The 27,998-nt window shown below is 43.1% G+C and overlaps 2 protein-coding genes across 2 annotated transcripts in view; one reads left to right on the top strand and one right to left on the bottom strand.

The window, feature by feature from the left end:
- The window catches only part of GALNT12 (polypeptide N-acetylgalactosaminyltransferase 12), a gene marked incomplete at its 5' end in the record, with an annotated part of 45,256 nt that extends 36,968 nt beyond the window's left edge, over positions 1 to 8,288 (bottom strand). The window contains one exon of the mRNA XM_084282955.1: positions 7,912 to 8,288. Coding sequence (XP_084139081.1) covers positions 7,912 to 8,288 — 377 coding nt within the window. The remainder of the gene's footprint in view (positions 1 to 7,911) is intronic.
- Positions 8,289 to 16,635: 8,347 nt separating this feature from the next.
- Positions 16,636 to 27,998, top strand: part of ANKS6 (ankyrin repeat and sterile alpha motif domain containing 6) — a gene marked incomplete at its 5' end in the record, with an annotated part of 43,795 nt that continues 32,432 nt past the window's right edge. Inside the window, 3 exons of the mRNA XM_084282723.1 lie at positions 16,636 to 17,030; positions 20,265 to 20,764; positions 24,802 to 24,846. Coding sequence (XP_084138849.1) covers positions 16,636 to 17,030; positions 20,265 to 20,764; positions 24,802 to 24,846 — 940 coding nt within the window. The remainder of the gene's footprint in view (positions 17,031 to 20,264; positions 20,765 to 24,801; positions 24,847 to 27,998) is intronic.

The raw sequence follows: 27,998 nt of genomic DNA, 5'->3' as shown, positions 1-27,998 counted from the left end.
TCTAACTGAGGCTGCCAGGCTGACAAGCGTAATAATTTAACTCTGGAACCCACTATACTACAAAACGTTGTTAGCAAGCATTGCAATTAGGTTATCTATTAGAAACTAAGGAGACATCAGTCAGGAGATGCCTAAACAAAATTAAATGGGCTGTTTTGGGGAGTTTTTGTGTCAATTAGCGTAATCACTCAATTTATTTCATTTTAAAGAGCTGTTTCACTCAGAGATGCGTATCTATACGCCGGGAGAGAGAGCATGGACGTGTGTAGACTGGGCACACTGCCACGAGTTCATAAAGAATGGCTGCTGACATACTTCTCTGCAAGACTTCCACCACAGCTCTAACAGCAACGTGGCAGGAGAAAATACATTTTTAATACCCAAATTTTATGTTCTACCTGCCCAGCTACTTGTATTTTAAGAACAAAAAATATGAAACTGAGTTTTCAGAGATCTGTTAAGGACACAATCTGCTCACAAATAATTTAGTATTTTGTAAAGATATACATCTCTTTTAGAAGTAACAGCCTTTAACATTTTAATGAAAAAAGTCTGTAGTGAAAATCAATAGGTTCCAGCTATTCTTAGCAATCTACCACAATACAACTGTTCAAGACTGCTGCGATTTTTTTTTTTAATTTTCAATATAAACATCCAAAACCATATGCAAGCTCAAGATTCTCATGAAGTTCAAAAGAGTACGTGCCATACGTGCCATTGCCATATCTGATTTAACATGATTTATGCAACCATGGTACGTGACATGCCACATATGCGTCGTCACAGTGTCACCCAGCCAGCAGAGCTAGACATTTCTTTGGGCTGGGTTTGACCCAGTAGGTCAGGGACCGGGCTTGTGAGGGCAGGCAGTGGCACACCAGTTTAACACACAAGTGCCTTTCCTCTTCCTAATTTGAACCCATCTGAATCCAATTTCACCTTCTCCACCCTGTAAACCACAGAGGTACCAATGTGAGGGACTGCCAAGAGAAAACACCTCCTTGTCCCACTCTCCCAAAGCTGTGCCTTCCCTTAGCCAGCCGTGTGCATCCCAAGCTCAGAAGCATGACAGAGTTTTCAGCCTTGCTTTCTGAGCCAACCTGCAGTTACCAAGGCTGTACTACCTGCTCCAGGATGAATTGGTGTTTGAAAAGGCCTTCCTCGCTCCTCACTGTGAGAAAACAATCTATGCATAATTCCCAGTGTTTGAGTTAAAAGCCACACAGCCCTATTGCATCAAAACCCAAACCAAGGTAAGCAAGTGCAACATTTTCAATGCAGTTAAAGGATATGATAAATAAAGTTGTTCTTATCTCCTCCAAACACCACCCAACTTTTCATTCTTATATATTTTCTCAGCTGAGAGTACCTTGAAATAAGCATCAATTCTGCTTAAAAATTAAAAGCCTTAAAGCCTTATCTGAGCAAGGAATGCAAAGACTGCGCCTGATTTTGCACACCTCCACACTGCACAGTGCTCAGATATTGCAGAAAAAGGTGTTGATGTTTACAGAAGGTGTGCCTTGCTCTGCTTAGTAAATCAGATTAGTGGCAAGCTCCTGATTAACTGCCAGGATGGCCAAGTTATCAGGGCCAAGGCGTCAGCAGGGCAAGTTGGAGAGATGCCAGCTGTACCTTTTGCCACTCACTCCCCTCTGCCTCAGCAGGAAGCCACAGTCCGGATCCATGCTATTAAACATGCATCTGGGGGAATAAATCATGATAGGAAAGATTCCCTCCCCAGGGCAGAATGGTCTACGAGACTGTAACGTGATCAAGTCTTTGAAAAGTGAGGCTAGCTAGATTATGGAGCAGTTTTCCAAATTATTTTAAAGTCTCATTTCACCGGTGGCAATAAGGTCTTGAAAAGGTAAGACTTCCAAACACCGATTTGGGATTTCAGGTCATAAAGGGCTGCTATAAAAACACCGTAAGATGCAAGGAAGAAAGCTAGTAAGTCTTCTGATATAGAAGTAAATATTAGTGAAGAATTTTGAAGAAAAATACAAACCTCTTTAAAACAGATTTAAGATGTATTAAGAAAAAAAAATAATCTATAAATCCATATCCTAATATTCACCTTTTTTTTTTTTTTTTTTTTTTTTTTTTTTTTTTTAAATCTATAGATCCTCCTAATTCTGTAATGTTATAAAAAGACTATAGGTGTTCCTACCTAGCCCAGCTTCTGGAAAGCATTTCTGCACGTGGCCATTGGGAAACAATGTTTGTTTGTTTTTTAATTTATTTTGCAGATGTAAAGCAGTGTTGCCATTTGCTCAAATGGCTATCCACATTTGCAGTCTTCTTTCAAATCAGTGAGGCACTTAACATTTTGTACCAAACTATATGCTTTCCTACACCTACATTCAAAAATTTACTTTCAAGTGAGTAATTTGACTCAGGACAAGAAAAAAATTTTGCAAAGTAATACGGTAACTGAAAGTTATTGCAACCATCAGTAACGGCAGGGTGCAGATGCACCTGGTCCTTAGAGACACCTGTGTATAGTGAAAGCATTGTTCGGGGAAAAAAAAAAACACTTTGTGCTTTACTGTCACTGATCTGGGAACTATGTCACATTAAAATGAAACCAACTGAAACCAAACAGTCATCTAGAGGTCAGGGGAAGCTGAGGATCTCTGCAAAAAAAAAAAAAAAAAAAAACATAAAGAAAAGTGACCACAAAATAACACTGTGAGCTCTGCTTGAAGATGCTGGAGGATGAACATTGAACAGAGGCATAATGACAAAGACAAGCAACACATTTTTTATGGAAGCTAGAAAGCAGCATCTCAAAAATAGTAAGATATCCCAAAGTACCAAAGCGCATGTGGAAGCACTGTTGTATTTGTACTGCTACAAAGTACAAGCCTGGTTATTTAAAAAAAGAAAATAATGCTGCAGATGTATTACTTCTCTACTTAACTGCAGGAGGAAGGAATGAGGAGGCCCAGTTACACTCTGAGTTGTGGGTCTAAAGTATATTTACGCAAGTGAACAACCCTGCAAATTAATAAAGTAATGACTACAGGGTATCATGATTAATGTAGTTGCTCATAACCAATCATCCCTTCCAGAAAAGCTCAGAAAAACAAAAACAAGCGAATTAAAAACCTAAACCACAGTGTTGTGAAGATACTGAAAGTGTATACAACTGCAAGTGTTTTACGCAAAACGTTTGCTCTTGAGTAGGGAAGCGTGGTCTGGTTTGGACTCTGCTCAGCTGTAAAGCATGGGCATAGCCAATAAACCCACAGTCAAGTTCAAACTTCTGCAGATAAGCACAGCACTTATGGTGAAAGTGGACTCCTTGGCAGAAGTCACTACTGTTTTTTACCTGCTATCTGAAAACAAAATGAGGAGCTCACGGTGAAGCCTGGGCGCTGGAGAGGAAACCCCCGGCTGCAGCACCATTTCCTGCAGCACGGCAGCAGGTGAAACTCCCGGCAGGAGCCACCCACCCATTGAAACGAGGTGCTGTCATTCTTAGCGTGGAGCAAAACCAGTCTCGAAGGTTGCTCAGGGAATTTGCTAGTGAGATAATGCCAGATGAGCAGACTATGTAGTTTGGTTTTTCTAATCCAGCAAACAAAACACAACATGGGACCAAGAGGAGCGGTAAGTGACTCGCACTCAAATCCGGGAATAGGTGGAAAAAGCAGTTTTGAAAGTCAGGAAAATCTTAGCAGAAGTCTGCTGCTCTGAACTCAAGGACAACACCCCGCAAAAGAAATACTACTACAGGCATAAATAATGATGGTGATAGAGGAACTAAACTCTGTGTGTATTTAAGCACATATACATTTAAAGACATATGTACATATATTTAAGCAAGCCCTCTCTCCAAACCACAGAAAATTATCTAGAATTAAAGAACGAACCTCTAAGACTTTCTACAGCTGTTAATGATTAAGCAGACCAGATTCAGTGTTTGGAGGGGGGGGGGGGTTCTGTGGTGACCCGATATCACTTGCCAGGTAAGAGAAAACAGAAAAGACTTGCAACTCTGTTTGCTTGCCAGCATGAGTGAAATGAGGCCCAAAGGGCTGATTCGGGCTTCCACCATGAAAAAGACAGCATGAAATGCCGAGTATGTGAAAAATACTGAGTCAGCATGAAAGCACCTCTCCCTGCCTTGCTCCTCCTATAACTAGAGAGAGCCAAAAGGAGGCTGGTATGATGTTACGGAAACCATCCCTGAATAAATGGGCAACGCACACCTATTGTGAAGAATATACCTTTCCTCCACACACACACCCCAAAAAGAGGTAGAACCCCTAAAATCAGGAAAAACACTTGGGCACAGTCCTTAGCTGAAAAGACCCCAAGCAGAAAGACTGGAGATGTCTTTCTCACACATGGTACAAGACTGTCCAAGAGACCCCAGGGCTGTGCAGTCCCACAGACCTTACGACCAGCTCGTCAGGAGAGGATGGGGCTGTGCTGCTGGGGAGGGGATGCTGAGAAGCACCAACACCCGAAATGCACATACCTGAGCATCTCATGCAGCACTTGCAGGGCATCAGCCCCAGTAGGGCCCTCAGAAAGTCAGTGGTTGACAGGATGCTTGCTTGTTGTTGCTCACACGTGTATAAACGGAAGATTTTGGGAAGAAAATCTGGTACTTCTAGAGGATGTGACGACTGGGAAAAAAATTCACGGTGGCCCTGAAAGAGGTACCTGGAGAGGCTGCTGGGTACCCATCCTTCAAGACTTTCTGAATTTGATCAGTCAAGGAAAGCCTGCAGCAATAACACTGAAGTTGCCCTACTTTGAGGATTCTGGACCAGAAACCCCTGAGATTTAATCCAACCTCACTTACTCTGTGATCCTGTGACATATTTCACTCCCAGCCTTTCACAAACTGTATCATTTGGTAATTTCCTGGTAAAACATTCATTCTTATCCATATTTTATACAGAGTATTTTTATGGTTTGATTTTTTATGTATATAATACATATATGCACAGAGTTCTAGCCACGAATAAGACCAAAAAGTTTCTGTGTGAGGAAACATAGTATTATCAGAGGCTGACTTCAAGTTACGACAGTTAAAGGAAGCAGCAACCATCTAAAGGAAACTATAGAAGTTGTCAAATACTCTAGATCTGTAAATCTAGAGAAACACGACCAGTTCTCAGAATAACACGTTATGGTGGTCAGTGAGAACAAGTAACAAAGATCTTCTGAACATTTACATCTCCAAGAATATTAGTAGGAAAAATATATAATGTTGATCAAACTTTGTAATACAGTGCATAACATCTGTACAGAATTTGTAGTAAAACACTACATTATTTTGGGGGCTAAACTCAGACTGTCGTCCTTCTCTTCCTGGACTTCCTGGACATCCTGCACTTCCTTATACTTTACAGCAAACAGATTCTTGGAGCAAGGAGGTGGCTTGATTTGCTTCACCCACTTCATGCACCAACCTAGCACTGCAGTGGCTCAGCAAGAGGCACCCCTCAGTAGCTTGTCTTCCAGGCTGAAGAGCTGCACATTAGTCATTTCATTAGAGGAGCCTTCCCATAAGCTGAACAGCACTGGGTCCTGCAAGATTTCTGTGGAACATTACCAGCAATCTTCTTCACTACAAAAAAAAATTAAGCGACTGCTTCCCAGTTTTTATCCAGGTATGTATAATTAAGGAATTTCCACCTTATTTCACACCTGTTTAAGGAACTCATCAAAAGGCTCCGAAAATGCCAACACACTGTGCCTTCTTATCCACATAATTCTATTGTTTTTCGAAGAACTCCAATAGGTTTGAGACATGTCATGCCTGACAAAAGCCAGGCCAACTCCTTCTCAGTAGGCCACATCTATCTACGTGCAACTGATTCTATTCCTTACCGCAGTTTCTAAACAACAAGCTTGGAAGAGGTCCAAGTTTTACCAGTACACAGCTCTCTTCCTGTCCTCCAGAGCACCACTAAAAAGTGGTGTATCTGTCACTTTCCCGTCATTAGGTACCAGAATAGTATCATTGATCACATCTAAAAATGTACCTTTTGCATCATTTTTAGGAACAGATGAAGTCTACCATTACTTCGTATTTCCTTCCATCCTCTCCCAACGGCCCAATGTGCATTAAAGATCATGAAATGCTGAACTGAACTGGCTGGTCCAGCATTACCAACCTGAAAATAAACAAGTAAACCAGGTATTTCCTAGACTTGACATATCCATATAGCCTCTAATGTTACATTGAAGTATAATGATTTTTTGGTTGGTACAGGCTTGTAGATACCTTTTTTAGTACCTTTTTTTTTTTTTTTTTGACTTAGATCTCTTACACAGTCTTCCCTCTTAAGAAAGGGGAAACATTATTGCAAAATTGTCTTTGGGGAATTTTTTTTTTTTTTTTTACATTTGCTGTGTGAGTTGGATACATGTTCTGTGACATTTCTGCCATAATGTATTTAACTGTGCAGAAAGGCATGAAGAACTTCCCTGTACCAGCAGATACTAAAGAAGTACAATACAGCCCTATCTTCAGATGACAATTATCTCTGAGATTACATCACTGACGCTTTGCAATCCTTTAGTTTGGATAGATTTTGTCATTTCAACATTGAAGTATTAAAACCAAAAAGGATGCGTTATTGTAGCACGATTTATCTGTCTACTTACACTGCTTTCACTTCAGGAATCTCCCCCCTTTATTTACAATGTCCCCTGCTCAACAACTGTGATCTTCCATTTCCTCCAACATCCTGTCTGAGAGAAATGGCAGGAGTCCAAAGCAATTTGTTACAATGATTTAAATTTTTCCTGTAGGAACGCAACTAAAGTGGTCCTTTCTAGCTTATAATCATAAGACTGCTTCTAAAGGGAGGGTAAAAACCTAACTAAGAAAAACAAGCCTACCACCAGGCTTACGTTTATGATAAAAATGCCTTGCATTCGCACTGTGATTTTTTAAGAGCTACTATAAGATTCATGTCTTAGATTGAGCACTTGTAGCTAGAATTGGGTGAGCTACCAGCCAGGACACACTGACACGAAGAGAAGGTATGGTGGAGGCAAAGCCCTGCTCCTTCCACAGCTCCTTGCAACCACACAAGCCCGCTGCAAGGAAATAAACTGGCAGAAGCCAAGGGGAAAGGACTTGGAGGGGCTGGTAGCAACCATGGCTTTGTCCTCTTTGGCTGAAAGCACATACAACTGGTCAATATGTAGTTTTAGACCATTTTTCTTCCCAGCTGGCTGCCCCCGATGGTGCACCAGCAAACCAACGAACAGAGTACCTCCAAACCACTGAGCAGAGTGTTTGCATCGGGCCAGAACTGACCACATAGCCCAACTTGCTGTGCAGCACCAGCTTCACGACCACACCAAAGCGTTGTCTGCCAACTAGGACCATTGAATAGTATCTAACTCTTATTTTTAAAGTTCTGATACCATTATCTCTGGTGAATTGTCCCAACAATTGACCATTGAGGAACACGGAAAGTACCAGTTCAGAAGAGCATTATGCATCTCGGGGCATTTCTACAGGACACAACAGCACATGAATCCTGCTAAGTCTGCATCTGAGCCTGCTTGGTGATCAAACAGCCAGCTTCATCCTGCACGGCATCAGCGCCTGGAGTGCTGTGCAAGGCATAATTCTGGGAAGTACGATGTTTGCAGGGCTGGGAGGGGTTGGAAAAAAGCGTGCTGGCTGCGGTGACCTGCCCAGGGGACAGCAACAGAAGAAGCACTGCGCTCCGGGGCTGGCACCAGGCTGCTGGGGCTAGCGGGGGGACTTGGCTTCTCCGAGTCACACCCGCACCTGCACCGGGCGCCTTTTTACGCCGAGCAGAAGGAAAAGCATCGACGGCTTCAAGCCCACGAGTGAAAGCTGCGGTTTTAAAGCAGTTTAGCGAGGAGGGAAGAGCCACGAGGTACCCCCCGGGTACTCACAGCGGGTGCCAGCGCTCGGGCAGGCGGCGGTGCAGCGAGATGCGGTCGCTCAGGTAGATGTTGATCTGGTGCCGCCGGATGCTCTCCTCCTGCCGCCGCTTCTCGGCCGGGCTCAGCTCCAGCCGCACCGCCCGGCCCAGCTCGCCCAGCGCCCCCGGCTCCGGCCCGGGCTTGGCGTACACGGGCTTCCGCAGCGAGGCTTCGTCGGCGGGCGGCGGCGGGGGCGAGGGGTCGCCGCGGCGGGGCTGGGGGGGAGCACGGCGCCAGGCGAGGAAGCCGAGGGCGGCCAGCAGCCCCAGCGCCAGCAGCGCGCCCCCGCCGCGGGACCCCCGGCCCCGCTTGCCCCGGCACACGCCGCGGCCGAGGCGGCCGGCCATGCCGAGCGGGCTTGCGGCGGGAGGAGCCGCCTCTCCCGGACACGGAGGCGGACACGGGCACGCCTCGCCCCGGGGGAGCTCGGCAATAACTTCTCGCCAACCTGCACCGGCCACGCAGCGCAGCCGGCGCCTGTTTCCCCCCCCCCACACCCCTCGGCTTCGCCAGGAAACCCGCCCGGCTCCTCTGCCGCGGCTCCTCCCTCCTGCCCGCCCCGCCGCCGGCACAGCCCGCGGGGCACGGCTCGGAGCAACCCGGCCCGGCACCGACATCCGCACCCAGAGCCCCCGCTGGCTCCAGGGGCTGTGAGGGGTAGGGAGGGAGCGGTGGGGATAGGCCCCGTGCTGCTTGGTCGAGGCGCTGCGGGTGTAGGGTGAACCTTGCTGGGGTGTGGGGAGGGGATGTGGTCACCCCAAAGCTGTGTGGTGGACACGTGTAGGTGCCCCCGGTGAGGGAAAGTTAGACTGGCACAGGGCTACCATGGGCACAGCGAGCAGCTTTGGCTCATGGGGATCACCAGGTTGGCCCCAAGGCTTCCAGGAGGGTGACGAGGGACATTTAGTGCCTAGAGGGACTAGGAAGAGCTTTGGGGTGGAAGGAAAGAAGCCTGTTGGAAACCAGGCTTCGTCAGCTCCGCTGCCTCCAGAGCAGCACGTGATTTGACAAAAATGAACGGAAAATGGGCCAAGAAGCTGTGGGAGTTAACGACAAGCTCTTTTTTCACTGGAGAAAGCAGTGCACTGTGTTGAAAAACAAAGTCTTCTAACGTGACCTCATAGATAGAAATCCGGAAGACAAGTGAAGTCCCGAACTCACTATCCAGATATCAGGCAGCCCATCCCATGAGGTGACAGACCCATGGAATAAAACAACCACGGCACTTAGTCTGAGCTTTGAATTTATTTAATACTCAACATCCATTCGGCTTTTTCATTTTACCCCTTAATGGCATTTAGCCCTCTTTGTTTAAACTTAAGCTCCTGAGGCCATGCGATCACATGAAAATTTGTGGTTTTGCTGTTGAAAACAAATAAGGCGTAATACAGCTGATGCAGTTTCTCTCTCAAGAGCAGCAGGCAGCTGAAACTCTGTTTTTGAGGTGTTATTTGCACTGTGCCTTTCACAAAGAGGTGTTTGTCCTCTGCTTTTGGAGGCCTATCAAGCTCAACCCAGCCGAGGACTCTGGCCATGCCCAGAGGGATGCAGCAGTGTTAGGTGTGCTCACCAGCACTGCTGAGGAGTGAATGAAAACAGTGCTGACACTAAGCAAAGGGAAAAGCCTGGTCACTACCAGACAGGGTCATAGCATGCGGTTATGAGCTATTTCTGATTTTTGAGGCTAACAAATAGTACATGGAACAACAAACACAGAGGCAGCCAACTATTCTGGAGGCCTTGCTCTGGACAGAAGGTTGCTGAATAATAACAAGTCACCCTGATGCTGGAAAAAATCAATCAATCAATCAATCAAGGAGTTTTGGTGGATTTGATGATGAGTGTGTGTGTGTATAGATATAACATAATAGGTTCTTATCCAGCAATACAGTTGTCTATTATAGATAACTATATATACATAAAATCTAGTTTCAAATTATATTTACATGTTGCAATAAAACAATTAATAATAACAATGTATGTGTATGTAAAGATGCTTTGCAGCCAACTTTTAAATACCAACATGCTGGATACATTGTATATTCTAATACACACAGGAAGCTGTGTCTAGCTAAAGAGTTGGGTGGCACTAGTAACTGCATGTCCCTTGATTGATTACATTGCCTTGTTGCTTGTCAGCCTTCCTGAATAAAGGAAGCTCAACTGGCATCCTTTGTATTGAGTTTATAAGCAGGGGTTTCCCTAGTTGGAAACTAGGATGGTGGAGGGGCAAACCCTAAAGATGCAGGTGACATTTCTGGTGCATGCTGTGGGCATAGGTTTGGTTGTTTGGAACAAATAGTCTTGGTTTCTCCCTTTGTAAGAGACTCTAAATTACTTAGAAGATGGTAACAAATATTACGCATGAGGAACCAAACAAGGCTTTCTTGGAATGAATCGAAGGAAGAGTTCTTCCCAAAAGGAATTATTGGGGGAAATTCAGAACATGTAAAGAGCAAAATTCAGGGCTGAGATTTTACTAAGGACAGTGGGAAAGAAAACAGGAGTATTCTGCTGCAGAGGTTAATTTTACGTATTAGAACAATACAGAGGGTGCACAAGAATATGATTACATCACTAAAACAAGTTTGGGGTGAAAAAATGGGAAACCGAAGATGTGAAAATACTGCAAGAGGCATCCTGTAAGCAGGATGAGGTCAGACAAGATTGTTGAAGTAGATAACCAGAATAGGAAGAAAGGACTTGAAACAAAGGTAGGAGGAGACCATCAGCTTTCTTTCATGGAGTCATAGAATCACTGAGGTTGGAAAAGACCTCTAAGATCATCAAGTCCAACTGTTAACCTAATCCTAGTGTTAACCTAGCTGTTAACCTACCTTTCACAGCAGTAGAAAAGGTGACAGCAGGTAGGACACTATCAGAAGCATGCTGCCCTGCCTTGTGGTCGGCTCTCAGTAGTAATAACACCATTAAGCCTAGTAGCTGGGAAGGTTTTCCATGATCATCATTGCAGTGAGGTTTGGAAGTAATGCTAATAAAAAGCAGTTCCCTGAGGGATGATGTCCAAGCACATAAATCTGAGGAAACTCAGCAAGAGAAAGTACAATAACAGTGCTAATGCAAAAAAATGATTGAAAATAAATCAGTTGCATTCAGAAATGAATCTGGATGAGATACACAAAAAAAAAGTGAAGTCAAAGACACTTTATCTTAGCCTTTTTTAGAGTTTGTACAGTTTAATTAAAATGGGGAGACTGAAATTTCTGGCTAAAATACCCAAGGTGTAAAGACTTAGGGAAAACCTCTGCTCTGAGTGTAAAAATAAGCCCCAGAAGAAAAAAAAAAAAATAGAGCATTAATAAGAGTTTCCTACTATCTACAAAGCTTGCAACAGCATTTTAATGGAAAAGTTACTTTTCAGAAATTCTATCGACTTTTTCAGATTTAATAACAAAACAATTGGTTTTGAGATTTTTTTTTCAAGATTTGTAAGAATAGTGAGATGTAAATTCAGTTACTTCAGCATTTTCAGTTATAAGTAAGTAGAGTAACCGTACAAGTAATATAAAATCTATAATTGCTTATCAGGAAGATCTAATATACCCTCAATTGTCAAAACAGAAGGTCAGTGGAATAATACATTTGAAAAGTTTATTTTTAAAAAGTGTAATAGTATTTTTTCACAATACAGGAAGAAACAAAATATTGACTAAACCTTTCAAAAAGCAGTCAGAGATAAAACTAAAAAACAGTAAGAGAAAACTACAGCATGTAGTTGTCCATAAGAATTTATATTAGAATAAATATAATAGCTGAAAGTAAGAGTGTATCTATTGCTCAGTGGAATATTCATTTAAGTTGCAGACAATATTTGGTTTATATAAAATACATGAGCTTGTTGAAGGAATTTGTCTACAGACAATGAAAATTTAAAGTACTAAGATAAGGTGAATTATTTTACATGTGCATTAGTATTAGTGGTTATTCTTCTTCCTTTATAGTGATGATATGCAGTACAGAAAAAAAATAGAGTTATTAAATTTTGCCAATGCTTTAAAACTTCCCTCATCCAAAGTTTTCTTTTTACAAGATTTTTTTTTTTTTTTTTTTTGTTAGATCTGTACTTTTAGTCAAAGCAAAATTACAGAGTGGAAGTGGGGTTTGGAGATGTATGAGCAGATAGAGACTACATTTTGAATAAACTCAAAGTTCAAATAGCTCCCTAAATTCATACTTTCTGGGGAAAAAATACCATGTATCATGCTTCAGAGTAATACTTCTAGTTTTAGTAACAACCAATGCTAAGGTGTTCTCAAAAAGAAAAAAAAAAGGGGGGGGGGAAATTATCAGAGTAGTATGGTGTACAGATACATTGCAGACAGATAGGAAATTTGTTCACGGAGAAGAAGATTAAGTCGAGTTATCAAACATACATTGGCAAGAGCTGTGGGTCGGTGATGTGTCATTGTTCACAGTCGCTTTAACTGGGCACAACGCAGCATTGCCCTGCAAAGAAACTGCTCCCCCCAACTCCCACCTTGGCAGCTTATTCTCTCCTTTGCCAGGACAAGTGTGCCTGTCTTTTTTTAAATGTTATTTCATTCAATTTTTTTGACCAGTGCCACGGATATTTTTATTAATATTTATATCTTGAAAGTGTCATTATTTCGTGCATTTCATAGTGCAGGCAAAACATGGGATGGGATGGGTGCTACTTTCCCAGCTTCAGGTCTGTGCAAATTTGTTCTGGGTGCTGAGGTCCTTTGTGCTGCAGCAGGAATCCCAATTTTACAGGGTAGCCTCTATGTCAGGAAAGAGCCTGACTGTGTAATGAGCAGGCAGAGGCAGATCATATCAGGAATTTAAACAGGAGGAAAAACAGCGGGTATGGAGGCCTAAAAAGTTAAAAACACAGACTTGATGAGTGAGATAGAAACCATCAGCTATTTCAGGCATCTCGTACCAGACTGAAGAATGAATGCTGTGTAATTCTGATACTGACAAGCCAATAAAAACAGACTGATTTGGTGGATGCTGCTTGTACAAGACCTCACCTGTACTGGTTTGCAGAACACAGTATGTGTATAGGTACATACATGTACATGTATATACGTAGACATATATATGTATACATACACATACACACAAACATATCTAAAATACTTTGTTCAAATGACCATGTGCAAGCCAGGATAGCTTACAGATAATAAGGATGTGCATGCCAAAGGCATCATTCAGTATATTGTTTGCTATGGGTATGCGTTGTTCATACACGCATTTCCTTTTTTAAATAGAAAGTGTTGACTGTAGACACTAGAAAAGATCCTACACATAAAGGAAGTCTTGGCTTGTAAGCTTGAGTATCAAAAACTACTGGAACAAAACTGCAGTTCTACGCACAGAATATGGTATGACAGGACGTGCTATCGAAGGGACTCTTTGAGGTCTATTGCATTTGGATTTTTCTTTGAAATTTTTATGAGTGGATTTTTCATAAATTCTTGTGGGGCACAGTAAATTGAAAAACTGGATTCCAAACAATTGTTGAAAGTTTGATGAAAAATGTGGCATATTCAGAAACATGTAAGTGAAGTAATTACAAAGTTACAGCAGCTGGTTATAGAAGACAAAGTGGAGACCTGTTATATGTATGTCATGATTAAAATTCTGATCCAAGGACTCAAGGAGAAACTGAGTGGTGGAATTAGCCGTAGTCATCCCATACTGTACCATCCATCCCATACCATTTTTTTTAGTAAATTTTTCAAGGTTGTTTCTGCTTCTGTGTCTGAAAGGACCAAAGTTAACATTTATGAGTCTCATGATACTGGAGAAGTATCTTCTTTTCTCTGATGACATTTCTAATATAGGTCAACCTTTTTTAGTAAGAGATGAGTATCTTCACACAAGACAGATGCTAAAACTTTCAGTTTTTTTTTTTTCTCAGAAGTATGAATTTCTTGTGATTCACATCAGTAAGATCTTTCAGAAGAAAATAAGCCTTTTATTCCTTGAATTGCCATAAAAATAAAGCCATCATATTTGGGGATTTGAGGTGCCATCATCCCCAGACTCATAATGAAGATTATGACTGAGTCAGCTATCTGCAGTTTTCTGGATTTTTTTTTTTTTTTGAACAGATTCATTGACTATTTGCATTTTGTCCTTTCTGAGACATTTTTTATGATGCAGTCTTTTTTAATTTTTTAATTCTGCAGACTTCCATATTGCGTGACCCTGAATGATACATGAGGTAGAAATTTGCTCAGGTATCATGGTGTGAGGACATGCCCATTTGTATTATACGCTAGTACTACTGTAAAAGCAACCACATTTTCTGTCATGTTATCTGGGCAATTTGTAGTTCTACATCACTGCACGCTTGCCATATTATAGTTATTTTACTAGCTCCACTGGTGCATTACATGCCCTAATGGCTTCCTGGGTTTTGTTTTGCAAATGAGGAGCTCCATCTCTTGCAGAACAATGGCTCTAAGTTTATTTCCTTTATGTTAGATTGTATTTTAAGTAGCTTTAATAAAGCTTATATTGGCTCATTTATCTCCCTGCTGGTGTTTAGATATCACTCACAATGGGGACTTCTGTTGGAAAAGGTTCACAAGTGTTGGCCTCACATGCCTGTTCTTGACTCATCTGTTCTGCTTCCTTGATGTGCCTGCTCTTTTCCTTGCACTTTTCTCATCTTTTTGTCCTCATTGAAATCCAACACCCACTTATCCAAATGAGCACATTGGTGGCATGAAGGAATTCCATGTGAAAAGCAATGTGTTTTTCAGTGACTGGACAAACCAGACGCAGATGCCTTCCAAACCACCAATGCACAATGTGTACTTGAGAGCCTTGGTTTTGTTTTCTCCAATATTCTCTTCTATCCTAAGCTTTCTCCATTCTCCTACTCCAATGACCAGTTCAAAAGATTTAGGCTGTTCTTTCATTGCTGAAGAAACTAAATTGTGCGTTTCCCAGAGCACTTGGTAATGCATCACTGTAAGAATATTTGATAGCACTTTATTCATTTCAGAAGAGATCTGATTATTACCTGATTCCTATCAGCGACAGAAATCACTGTGTGATCACACCTCTATAAATGCCTAGAAGAAATGACTGAAGATAGCAATGTTCATCAGATAACAACAGCAGAATTTAGCATAAAGAATTTCCTCTTTTATTTTGTAAACCCCAACAAACATCTCCTGTTGCTTATGAGTTTCTTCAAAGAAGAGTTGCATCTTTTGCTGCTAGGTTTCTAATTATATTTGTGATATGTTTGTCTGGAGTTTCAAACCATTAGTAGAATTTGATAGCCTGATCATCAGCTACATAACATAAACCTGTATGATCAACACATTCAGCAGCTTATCTCAAAAAGTTAACTGGAGAGATCCTGTCACTAATTTGACTGTATCCAAGCTTGCACTTTGATATGGTAAGTATGACCCAGTTTTCTTGAATCCTGAATAATGTATTGCATTAATCATTCTTGTGATTCCTTTCTTCCAAGCTCTGAAATCTTGCATGAAATTAATTACACCATCCAGTTTTATTCATCATGGTGAGTTCCTCACACTTCTGTAGTGTTGAGAGTGGTTTTATTGGCTAGACCAACAGTTTGCCTAGCCACATATCTTGCTTCTGCTGATGGCCAGCATAAACACCTTTGTGCTTATGGATTTTTTTTTTTAAACAGAATACAAAAATACATGTTTTACATTGTTTAATGTATATCTATAATGGAGGAAGCATCACTATTTACCCTGTCTAGGAATTTGTCCTATTGTCTCTGTGAGGATAAATTTCCAAAGGTGTAAGTCATTTTTTTCCCTGCTGTGAGCAGTACTCTCTCAGAGGATGGGTATAAGTGGCCTTACACAGTCAGTACTTTTTTTCTGGAGTCTTTCTTGAAGTGCAGCTTGTTAGGCCCTTTGCTGTGATGGTCCCGTGATCTGGATTTACCAGTGGATCAGAGGACGAAATCCATGTAACATGGAAAGTATGGGTGCCTCTGACTAAAACCAGTGGATGGCTTCATTTTAGTGACACCTGGCCCCATAGCATCTCCTAATTCTCTCTTCCCCAAACCTCCACCATTATAACAAGTGCTGTGTTCTGCCCTTGAAGTGATGAGCTTTAATAGAGACCAACCTGGTGGAAGTTACAGAAGTTATAGGGGGATGACACCATATTAAGTTAACCAGTTAAGTGTGGTTCGGGAGTTGTTTCACCAGAGCTTCATTTTTTTTTCTCAGTTTAGCTGTTGTAAATCAATGCAAGCTGGAAAGGGTGCCAGGCTACCTAGGAGGCTGAAGGTATAGAGGGGAGACTTAGAAACAAAAATCGGAGTTTTATGCTCAGAGACCAGCTGCTGGGCGCTACTGGGGTGCAAGGAGAGATTAGTTGGGCAACGACTGTGCTCTGTAGCGCACAACTGTATCGAAGCAGTCTGTGAAGGAGGAGGAGGGAGGGCAGGAAAGCGCCGCTGCCAGCCCCAGCGCCCCGCGGGCAGCGGCGATGGCCGGGGCCGCCTCTTTGTGTGGCAGCAGCGCGAAGATGGCGCGGGGGCCGGCGGCAGCGCCGCCGCCGTGAGGGGCCGGCGCAGGCCCTCCTCCCGCCGGCCTCCTCCCCTCCTCCCCGCCGCCTTCACAACGGCCGCCGAGGGCCGGGGGCGGCCGGGCCGGCCGGGGCTCGGTGCCGGTGCCCCCGCTGCCACCGCCGATGGGGGAGTGCGGGGTGCCCCCCCAGGTGCAGCTCTTCCTCCGTGCCTGCGAGCAGGGCGACTGCGAGACCGCCCGGCGCCTGCTGGGGCTGCCCGGCGGCAGCGCCGAGCCGGCGGCCGCCTCCGCCTGCGGCAGCGAGGAGCCAGCGGAGCCCCGCGGAGAAGCAGCGGCGGCGGCGGCAGGGGTCGTCGCCACCCCGGTGCCGGTCGCGGTCCCGGCAGCAGCCGCCGCCGTCCCCGTCCCCGTGGATTGCACCGACGAGGCCGGCAACACCGGGCTGCAGTTCGCCGCGGCGGGCGGCCACGAGCAGCTGGTGCGGTTCCTGCTGCGGAAGGGGGCCTCGGTGCAGAGCAGGAACCACTACGGCTGGAGCCCGCTGATGCAGGCGGCCAGGTAGGGGCGCACGCTTCACCCCCACCCGGGGGGCTCCGCCCGCAGCCGCCGGGCCCTGCTCGGGAGAGCGCCCCGAGGGGCCGGGCACCCACCTGCTGCCCTCCCCGGGGGGCAGGAGGGGCTGTCGGGGGCTGGTGTGCACAGGCATCCACCCCAGGCATCCACCCCAGGCATCGAGGTGTTGGAGCTGGGCACCCCTTGGTACTGCCAGGGTGAAGCCAGCGCCCCAAAGCGCCGAGGGGTCACCCGAACCCCAAAACGCTGCATGCACATCCTCCCTTCTGCATAGGAAGATCCATGCAAAACCCCTGCCTGGCTTCTGTCCTTCTTCTCTTAGCCCGACCTATTGGAAGATCGCCTCTGGTTTAAAATGGATTGAACGAAGTATCAACAATTTGTTTTGCTTGCCTCTTCCTTATTTTCCTAAAGGGCTCGCTGGAGGATATGCAGAATCACTACTTTGGGTATTAGTGCCAGAGCTGGGTTGTTTTCAGTATCGTGCCACTCTCGTGTCACTCACCACAGAGCTGCGGATGGTTCCAGTATTGCTAATGCTGGGGTTTGTGCTTATCTCGATGTATACAAATACCCGCTGGGTTTACACGCTTTGCAAGGTTGGGGGGCAGTGCTCTACTTTGATTAAATCAGTGCTTAATTGAGAGGAGATTTTTTCTTTTTCTTTCATAACACATTAAAATACTTGGAAGAAAAAAAGTCTGTTTGAAAGTCAACATTCTCTTTTCAATTAAAGCCCACAGAAAGTTCCCAAAGAATGAGTCACACAGCTGGTTTTCCAGTAAGAACAAGGAAGACAAGGTTCAGCAGTTCTGTTATTTTACAAAGGTTAAAAAAAAAAAAAAAGCCCCAAAAACACTCTTATATTTTTTTTTCCTTAATGAAAACTTTACCCTCATTCTCTAAAAACAATAAACTAAATCACCATAGTCTTCTAATTGTTTTAAAGAAATGACTTGCTACTATTTGAAATGTATGATAAATATTGAAGCCTGGAGAGAAAGCTTAAAGTGGGAGAACTTTTTTTTTTTTTTTTTTGTAATGGATAACTGAAAAGAAAGTATCACTGTGCGAGCATAGGTTTCAAACTATGTACATGTTGAATTTTCTGGCTGTGTTTAGTCCTGTTGAAATTTGTGAGATAGTGTATATGTATAAGAGTAATCACATCTGCAGAGATTGCAGGATCTGCTGAAGTGGCACAGTGAAGGCTACAAGGGCAGACTCCTCGCAACTTGACTCTCCCTGGAAACTTTCTTCTGCAACTTTATGTTTGCTGGAAAGAAGCTAGGGAGTTTGTGTCTCGTGTCTCTGTTAGTAGTTAGTAGCGTTCTTGGGGATTTCCTCAAGTAGCGTTTGTTCTGTTTCAGAGTGCAAAAGCAGCTTTCAGGAGCAAAGCTTGGTTGTGTTAAATACTGCACAAGCATATAGTAACGTATGACAGCTACAACAAGCAGTGCAAAAGTACGCATCTTGTAAATGTAGTGTTTATTAAAGCGTGGGATTACTCCTCAACTGAGGAGGGGTAAAGGGTTACCGTTTTCTCACTGTGAGCAAGCTGGTTGGAGGTATGAGGTATGGTAGCAGGGGGCTGCAGTGGTGGCCTCTGTGAGCAGAGCCCAGCAGCTGCCCCATGTTAGATCAGAGCCAGCTCCAGCCGTCTCCAAAAGGGACCTGCTGCTGGCCAGAGTCAAGACAGTGAGAAACACTGGTTGGGCCTCTGGGAGAGCAGTTTTAAGAAAGGGGGAAAAACTGCTACACCACAGCAGCAGGGAGAGAGGAGTGAGAAGCAGCCCTGCAGCTCCCCAAGGTGAGTGCAGCAGGAGGGCAGGAGGTGCTCCAGGCAGGCAGCAGCAGTTCCCCTGTAGCCTGTGCAGAGGCCCCTGGTGGAGCAGGCTGTCCCCCTGCAGCCCATGGGTCCCCCATGGAGCAGATCTCCACGCTGCAGCCCCCCCGTGGGTGGAGGAGCCCCCGGTGGAGCAGGTGGATGTGGTCTGGAGGAGGCTGCGGCCCATGGAGAGCCCCCGCAGGAGCAGGCCCCGGGCCGGAGCTGCAGCCCGTGGAGAGGAGCCCCCGCAGGAGCAGGGGTCTGGGGGGAGCTGCCGCCCAGCCGTGGGGGACCCGTGCTGGAGCAGTTTGCTCCTGGGGGATGGATGGATGGACCCTGTGGGACGGAGCCGTGTGGGAGCAGTTCCTGATGAGTTGCTGCCTGTGGGAAGCCCCCACAAGATCAGTTCGGGAGGGACGGCATCCCATGGGAGGGACCCCACATGGAGCAGGGGCAGGGAGTGATCGTGAAGGAGCAGCTTTAAAGATAAAGCTTTAGGGACTGACTGCAGCCCCCATTCCCTGTTCCCCTGCTTCACTTTGGGTGGAGGAGGTAGAAAAATGTGAAGGGTCGGGGGAAGGTGTTTTTAGTTTCTTAAATATATAGTAACGTTTATTAACTATATAAATATATACCTAATTTCCCTATGCTGATTCTATGATCATCATTTTGCCTGTGATGGTAACTGAATGATCTCCCTGTCCTTATCTCAACCTTTGAGCTCTTTGCATCATATTTTCTCCCCCTTTCCCTTTGAGGAGGGGGAGTGAGAGAGCTGTTGTGGTGGCACCCAGCTGAGTAAAACCACCACACGTGGCTACATGGCTTGCATGATTGTCTTTTGCTTACCGACAAATTACCAGAGCCTCTTAGTCAACTCGTGTCAGAGCAGTGCTGCTGGTGAAACCAGTGTCAGAGTCCAGGTTCCCTGAGGCATTCTGCATGTGGAGAGCTCATCTGGTACCCTTGGTGTTGAGATAAGTTCAGCTTCATTAATGACAGCAGTGGCCACTCACTATATTTTTTGAGCTTCATGAGCACATCACAGTTGCCTGTCTTCATTAAGCCACCTTCTGTTCTGGAAGTTGATTTTTTTTCCCAACTGCAAAGCAAGAGGTGGTGCAAATGCCTTTTATATGGGTATGGTCACTGGTGCATGTGAAACAATTTAGGAAGGTACAGTCCTCTAGTAAGGCGACCATGGTCATGTTCAGTGATGTGGGCATCATCTCATATAGTAAGTATCTCAGTCTTTTCTATTAGTCAATAACGCTGAACTGGTAACAAATTTTGCTGTGTTTGGAGTATGACTGTTTTCAGAATGTGTCAGAAGCCTCTGCCATCTGAGGTGTTAATTCTCTTTTTTCCCTTTCTTCTTTCTTCCTGTCAAGGTTTGGGCATCTAAGCGTGGCTCACATCTTGCTGGAAAATGGTGCCGATCTCAACGCACAGAATAAGTTGGGAGCCAGCGTCCTCACAATGGCCTCAAGAGGTGGCCACGTCAGCATGGTGAAATTGTTACTGGAATCTGGAGCTTTTGTAGACAATTACGACCATTTTAGCACAAATGTGCTTAACAACAGCAGAGACGACCTCCCTGATATCACTCCACTGATGGCGGCCGCTCAACATGGACATGAGGCAGTGGTACATCTGTTACTAGACTGGGGAGCTGATTGCAATTACACTGTGAAGACTATGGGCTGGAGTCCTTTAATGCTGGCAGCTGTTAGTGGAAAGGTGAGCTTGGCACAGCAGCTCATGGAGAAGGGTGCCAATCCCGATCACCTGAATGTACTACATAAAACACCTTTTGAAATCTCTGTTGGCTGCAAACATAAAGACATGAAGGACTACCTGGAATCTCTCACAACGATTAGACCCCAGGCAGGTATGGAGCATTAGTTTTTTGTGTTGACTTCTTGGAGTTTTGATTGCGTATTTGGAAATGGAAGGTGTTACATTGTATGTACACCACATTCTTTAAGATTTGTAACTAGGCTGAAAATGTTGGAGCAGGTATACCCATCTTGGTTGTGAGGCAGGAATGCTCAGCTTCAGCAGGTGTCCTCCAGGTTAGCACATCAGAATTCCCATTCTGCATTAAAAAATGTTTAAAACATTTAAAAATGTTGCAGTGTTTTCAATGTGTTGTTTTTTTTTTTTAACCTTTAAAACATGTGAGATAGGCACTCATTTAGGAAGAAAATTAAAAAACGCCTACTTGGTAGGGGCCTGAAGAAGAGACACTAGAGAAGAGAATAGGATATCAAAGAAAGGATATCACAAACTTGGAGAAAACTTTTGAAAGAGAAAATCTTGAAAACCTGCCTTGTAGTGAGAGACTAAAAATGTTCCATCTGCCTAGTTTCATGAGGTGGTTAAGAGAAGTGATTAATAAAGCTTCCACATTAAGGACAGGGCGTCCAGTACTTGAGGGTCTTTTTGTACAGCAGCCAAAGGAAAAAACTGCAAGTTCAAAGTCAGAAGAATTTGAATGGGAAATAAGACAGCATGCACTGCAGTGAAATTTGGACCTGGAATGACTTAGAAGAGGTGTAGAAACCCTGACACTTGCAATCAAGGTTGAATGATTTTCTAAAACTTATCATCAGATTGTCTTTGCTATGTGTCATGTACAAGGTCTGTGATATGCAGAAAACCAGATTAGGTTAATCTGATGGTTTCTTCTGGCCTTAAGCTCTCAGAGGGTGTGAAACCTTCTCAGAGCCCTTTGATAGTAGACTGTGTAGTATAAGAAAATGAAGTATTAATGTGGATGAATAATAAGTTATCACGTGCTCTACTTTTCTGATCCTTGAAGGAGAGGGGAATACTTAATTTCAGAACTTCATAAAATTTATAAGCAGCCTTTTCCACTCAAGCATCGATGTGCATGTTCATATATGCACAAGTGTGCACACTCACTATGCTAATTTATGCAAAAAAAATAGATCAGAAGTACATCATTTTGATGCAAATCTCAAGTAAAATGAATTTCAGAAATGCTGCTTATATGGTGGTTTTAATTCTGCACTGTAATGAATGCATTATGTGCATTGAATAAGATAAGGGAAGAGATAAACAGTCTATGACTGTGCAGTTAATGAATGTGTGGTTGTGTAGCTTTAGCCAGGAGAGTTTAAGGATGTAAGAAATCCAGATTTTTGTAGACATATAGTACTTTGTGCTGATGATCCAAAGGTTTTGGAAGATGGGAGTGAACTTTGTTGTTACTAGTTATTTTCTTTTTGAATTACGAAGAAAATTTGTATTCTGTTGACAGCTTTCTGTATGTACGCTTGTAGGATTTTCATTTTTATTGAAGGTAAAGGTTAAAGCCTATCTGTTGTCACCTGTTCATTTCAAATACTAATGATTTTTTTTTAATTGTACTTATTGTTATATCTCTCTAATTTCCTTCCAAATTAACAGCTTTTTTTGCTATCTGGTTCTATAGAATAATGTTATGATTGGCTTATGTTAGTTTTGTTGTGGTTTTGCTTCCTTTTTCTTCTCCAGAAATTTGTTTCTTTACTACAGAAATGTATTAAATCTGTTCATGAAGTCAGGCAGTTTGGTCTGGACATTGTGTTAGACATCAGGAAGTCATTTCAGAGACAGAGGCCTTATTCTGTATGTGGCTGAGTGGGGACTCTTCGAGGTTTTTGTGCTTCATGATGCAGACTGATGCTGGGTGAGATTTAACTAGAGGCTTTGGAAAAGCAGTGAGGCAGGCATCTGGTTTTCCAGCTCGAGAGTTTTCACTATGAACTGTAAGGGTAGGACTGGCCCTAAAACGAAGCTTTCCCAGGTGCTACCACCCATTCAGCCATGGTGGCAAAAAGCCTGCAGGGTATGTTAGTCCACTCTAAGCTCTCAGCCACGTGTGATACCCAAAGAGGCTTATGCAAATCATAGCTAATTATTTTTCTGTTACACTGTAGCGTAGCCATACCCACAATCCCAGTCTCCTATTTAAAGCTTGTTAATTTTTATTTAAATTGGGTGTTATTCCTGCAGGTCAAGCTTCCCTTGTACTTTAAGACTCAGAACAGAAATCTGACATTTCCTTCTGCCCTAGAGAAAGTTTGAACTCACCCAAATATTGACTCATAAGTTAAGTTGGAGCAAGGGCTTTCATGCAGCCAAGATACCAGGCAGAACTGTCTGACTGAAGGCGTTCGCTCATAATCAGCCTCTAACAGAAACCTCAGTTGCTTACAGTAGGCAGAATCAGACATCAGGGGGATTTGCTAGTGCAGTGCTTTATATCTTGCCTGTGCATTTGCACGTAAGTTCTGTGCATGCAGAGTTGGCCTGATGCTGCTGGAAAGTCTTCTACGATCATCCAACTTAAAGTATTGAAGAAGTCTGTTTAAACTAGATGAGTGGACCTGCATTAAAGCAGGTGAGTGTTCCTGCCACCTCTGCTGAGGGCGAGTTTCCATCAGCAGTAAGGTAGTAACTAACTGGGATGGAGAGGAGGTTAAAAATGTTGAGATTCCACATAAATTTCTGCATCACTATTTGGCCATGGCTTTAGCCTCCTCTAGCACTGGAGTCAGTATATCCTGGGGAAAACAAACAAACAAAACCAGATCCTTTCTCTCCTGTGGAAGGCGGCAGAAAAGGAAATTGTATTCTGACCATTAACCGTGACCCTATATAGATAAGGTGAGTCGCATCCTAAATGAAAGCATCTCTCTCCTATGGGCTGTTTTCAGGAACAAAATCAGAACTGCCCCTGACAGCCTGGGTGTTGCCTGTGTCTTCTGGCACCTCCTCGTGGTCTCCTGCTCCCTGAGGCAGTGTCTCTTCCAGGCTTTGCACTTTGCCAAGTGTAGAGTCCTGTCCTTTCTTCAATTAGTCTTTTGAGATCTGTTTTCCAACAGTGAGTTCATACATAGTTCCTTCTACAAGAGCAGTTTCTTAATTAGGAGAAAACATAGGACCCACAGCTCTAGTTCCTAGTCTTAAAATAAGAGTTTTTCATGTTTTGGGGGGCTTTTCAGCAACTGTTTTTTGTTCAACATTTCTAAATGACTTCCTTTGAAGTCAAGCCATGAACATGATCCTTTTCTGTTTTACCAAAAAATGACAGAATCAGACACATGAGACCTCTCAATGTCACTTGTTTTCCTACAAATCTGCTCACCCCATTGGTTCTGTAGTAGCAGTAACGCTTTGGAAGACAGAGGAGGGTATATTTTTCTGGCTTGAGTGGAAGGTGCAAAATATGTCACTATTTTTTCCTCATTGTACATAGTGCCAACCATTTCAAAGCACTGGGAAGGCACGTAGAATGAAAGATCCTTCACTCAAAGTCTTACAGTTGTAATAATTACAGTTCTTTTTAAGACGATGACCATCTGGGAGCTGAAGGATCTCTATTAATGCACAAAAAAAAGTGTATTTGAATCATCAGTATTATTTTTGTGACCTTCAAAAATTAGCTTGTCAATATTCAAGAGGAAGTAAAAAGGGAGCATCTTACAAAACTCCTTTTGAATCCCTTTCCCAAATAGTCCTGTGTTATTCGAGTGTTTGCTGTTGTACAGAGAATTACACCAGACCACAGAACTGTGCTGTGGTTCTTTCATTGATATTTAAGTCTTCCAGGCAGGAAACAGATGTTTCCAAATAAAATTTCCTGATACAGAATGGAAGTTGAAAGGCAGAGGCAGTACTGGTATGTTACAGTGTGTAGCCTTATCTCTGCACAGAGAGCCATACAGGTGAGTCGTTGTTCCCAAAGGGAATAAACATCTGTGCTGTCTTCATTCTTAATAAATGCCTGTGCAAACATCTTTTATAGTATATTTATGTATATATTTTTTCTATATATCGTATATTTTTCCTATAAAATTTTACTAGATTTTTTTTGCCTTTTAAATAACTCTTAACAGAAATATTTATGTTTTTCAGATACAGAAAAGAGGCAACCTGACATCTTCCATGCTTTGAAACTGGGTAAGTACTGACAGGATTTTTCCATCATGTCTGGTTCTTGCAACTACAGAGTACGCTTGTTTGCTAACATGGGAAACTGACTTGTGTTCTGTTTTAACATGCAGCTACTTTTTTCTTTCTTCTTCATTTTAAAGATACATTTATTTCTGTATTTTATTTTTTTTTACATTCCGATATGAAAAAGTCGTTATGAGCTCCTTGTCGTGCCCTCCATGCCACAATGGTGTGGTTTAGTAGTTTCCAAGACCATGCTACCTTTAACATGATTTTTTTTTTCCTTCCTGGTAATCTTGAAGTATGAAAATAAAGCTGGCAAAAATACACTGGTCTCTACTCTGTATGAACATTTTCATTGCTGTTTAAAGTTGCTTCAGGAAAAGGGCAATTGTCTAAAATCCTGCACGTTCTTTCATGACTAGGAACGACTTTTCAAGAGCACAATTGATAAATCTGTTTTGTGGCCAGTGCCATCCTGTTGATGTAAATTTGATCCAAGCAGTGACGGGTTGCACTCCTGCTGAATGGCGAACTGCTTTCTGGTTACCTATTTTCCTGGATCTTCTAGCATAGGAAAAGGTGCTGAAATTATGGGTTTGGCCTGAGTATTGCCATCTGATGGCATTGGCTTGGGAAACAGGACTATTCACTTTCTGCTGGGGTTGCTGATAATGTTAGAGATCAGAAATTCTACTCTGTTGGCAATCTGCTTGGCAGCTTAGAGAGGTTCAGTCATTGAACTTTATCTGATTCCTGCTTTTATAATTGGTGTTTTGCCATGTAAGTATGTTCTGAACTGTACGATAGCACCTATAGCTCACCGTCAGCGGTCCTAGCTACATGGACAGAAAAAAAAAAAAAAAAAAGAAAAAAGTCAAAGCAAAGGACTTGATGGATTTATTTAATATCATTTCAAATAAGGAAAGAAGTCATTCTCATGTGAGGTTAAATCTTACATCCGATGAACTCATGAGAGCTGTCCCATGAGACTTATGAGAGTCTCGTAAGGGTCTTTCCCCAGTCAGCCTTCCCTTACTTGTGGCCAAGACGTTCCAGGCAGCGAGGTGATGTTGGTAATACAGCCTTGTGGCTGTAGTAATACTGTGCTGTGTAACAAAGCTGTGCTGTCTGTGTCTCTGGCAAAGAAAATCTGATCCATAGAAAGCTGGCTGTACTCCTCTGGACTGTGATGTGTGTATGTAGAATAAGTGAACATCACGGTTCAGCACGACTACCTCTCATTCTAGCTTTTTTGTCCATGTACCTGCTCCTACCTGTAACATAATCATGAATGCTCTGATGAGGTTTATCTTCTTGCTTTCAGTGGGGAGCTGCAACCTGGAGGAGAACTCTGAGTTAGTACCCTTTTGATGGACTTTTGTCTTTTTTTTTTTAATTTGTACGTGGATGACTTTGTGAAGGAAAATGCCACTGTTTCTCAGCATCTGTCCAAATGGATTTCAGCAACACACCTTTAAATCAACAGTTATCTTCTAAGTTTTATTCTTACTGCATTCATTCCTGTTGAAAATTCAGAGTTATATTTTCATAATGGTCAAGCCTGGCCCTAGCATCGAGATCTAATCCAGGGTTTGGTACTGCAGTTTAACAGTTGCTTTTTAACTAAGCATCGTAAGTCACCATCTCAGAAACTTTATGGCTTTTGGGGCTAACAGAACTGGAAATGGGCAGGCATAATTGTGAGGAAGAAAGAGATAATAGGTAGCAGTAGTGGGAGTTCAGCCATACATGTCAATTCTTCACAAGTAAGCTGACAAAACTTATTCTGGAAAGCCTCACGTCAGCTACATTTTAGAAAGTTCAGCCATCCTTCTCATACCTGTGTGACTTTTGGTTTGAGATTTAAAAGCATGAAATCTGGGTAGGAAGGAGTCAGATGAATATTGGTCAGTGTGCTGCTTTTTTTTTTTTTTTTTTTTTTTAGAATACACAGCTGTGGATGGCAGCATTGTTTAAGAAGACTTTGCTAGGTTAAGAAGCGTCCAGGACAGAGTTCAAAGTCAATTCTGGAGTCTCTGTAGGTTCTAGGGTTTCTGTTTAACACAGTTTGTGATGCAGTTCTGTGCTTAAAAAGCTACTTGGTGTCTTTTACTAAATTGGGACATGGAAAATGAGGTCTGTGCTTTCCTTTCTCCTTCCAAGAAATTAGATGATGAGTGGGGGTGGATGCTAGTTTCAGTGCATGCATTCAAGTGCCTGCAGTGTTTATCTGGAACTCTGTCTTTCCAAGGAAAACGCTGACACCAGTGCGTGGGTTGAAGGTAGTCCATGCCATAAAGCAGTTTACAATTTGAAGTTTTTTTATTATTATTATTTATTTTTATTTTTAAGCATGGGAATTTTTGCATTTGCATGGCAGTTGACAGTCTGCTTCTTTTTGCCGCTGTTCCTGCAGTGGTACATATTCATCTTTTTTCCTTCTTTGGTGCTCTTGTCTGCTATGTGACATCAAAAAAGTAAGGGAGCTGGGCAAATCTAAGCCCTCTGCTTAGGATTACCCTGATGGACCTTGACTACCTCAGACATTTTTAAAAAGTGCTTGTTCCTACCTTTATTAAGATTTAGGAAAAAAAAAAAAAAAAGAAAAAAGAAAAAGAAAAGCAACCTAGCTAAAACGCGTTTGGCGGCATATTTTGCACTGCTTTTTGTAGTCTAGACAAGAACTCGGTGACTGCCAGCCTCTTTCATCTGGAAGCTTGAATGTTAGGTTTACTTTTTAAAAAAGATGACAGGAATAATGCCTTACTCTTGAGGAAGGAGTAGGGAAGTTTTGCATTGGAAATTAAATATCAGAAGTAGAATTAAAAACACAAAAAACAAACAAACAAAAAAAACAAAACAAAAAAACCATTCTGAATATAAGAAGTTTGAACACTGGTATAGACTAATTCCCTGGGAGGCTGTGGAATTGTATCAGTTGTGGTTTTCAGAAACAGCGAATAACCTTTGTAGGAGGAGTTACAGGTCGATATGACCTAGGGCATTGTTCTACCTGCTCGGGGCAAGAATGGCCTTTGTCACCTTCAGAGTGCCTTTGTGCCCACCTTCTTTGGTTCTAGAATTGTGACTTTCTGTGATTTCTGCCCAAGAAAATGCAATAGGGATCTTAGTCCTGCTGAACAACAAAGCAGTCA

This window comes from Netta rufina (genome assembly GCF_964035555.1).
Source record: "Netta rufina genome assembly, chromosome: 2".
Taxonomy (NCBI): Eukaryota; Metazoa; Chordata; class Aves; order Anseriformes; family Anatidae; genus Netta; species Netta rufina.
The sequence above is the reverse complement of the archived record's forward strand: the minus strand, read 5'-3'. Positions and strand labels throughout refer to the sequence as shown.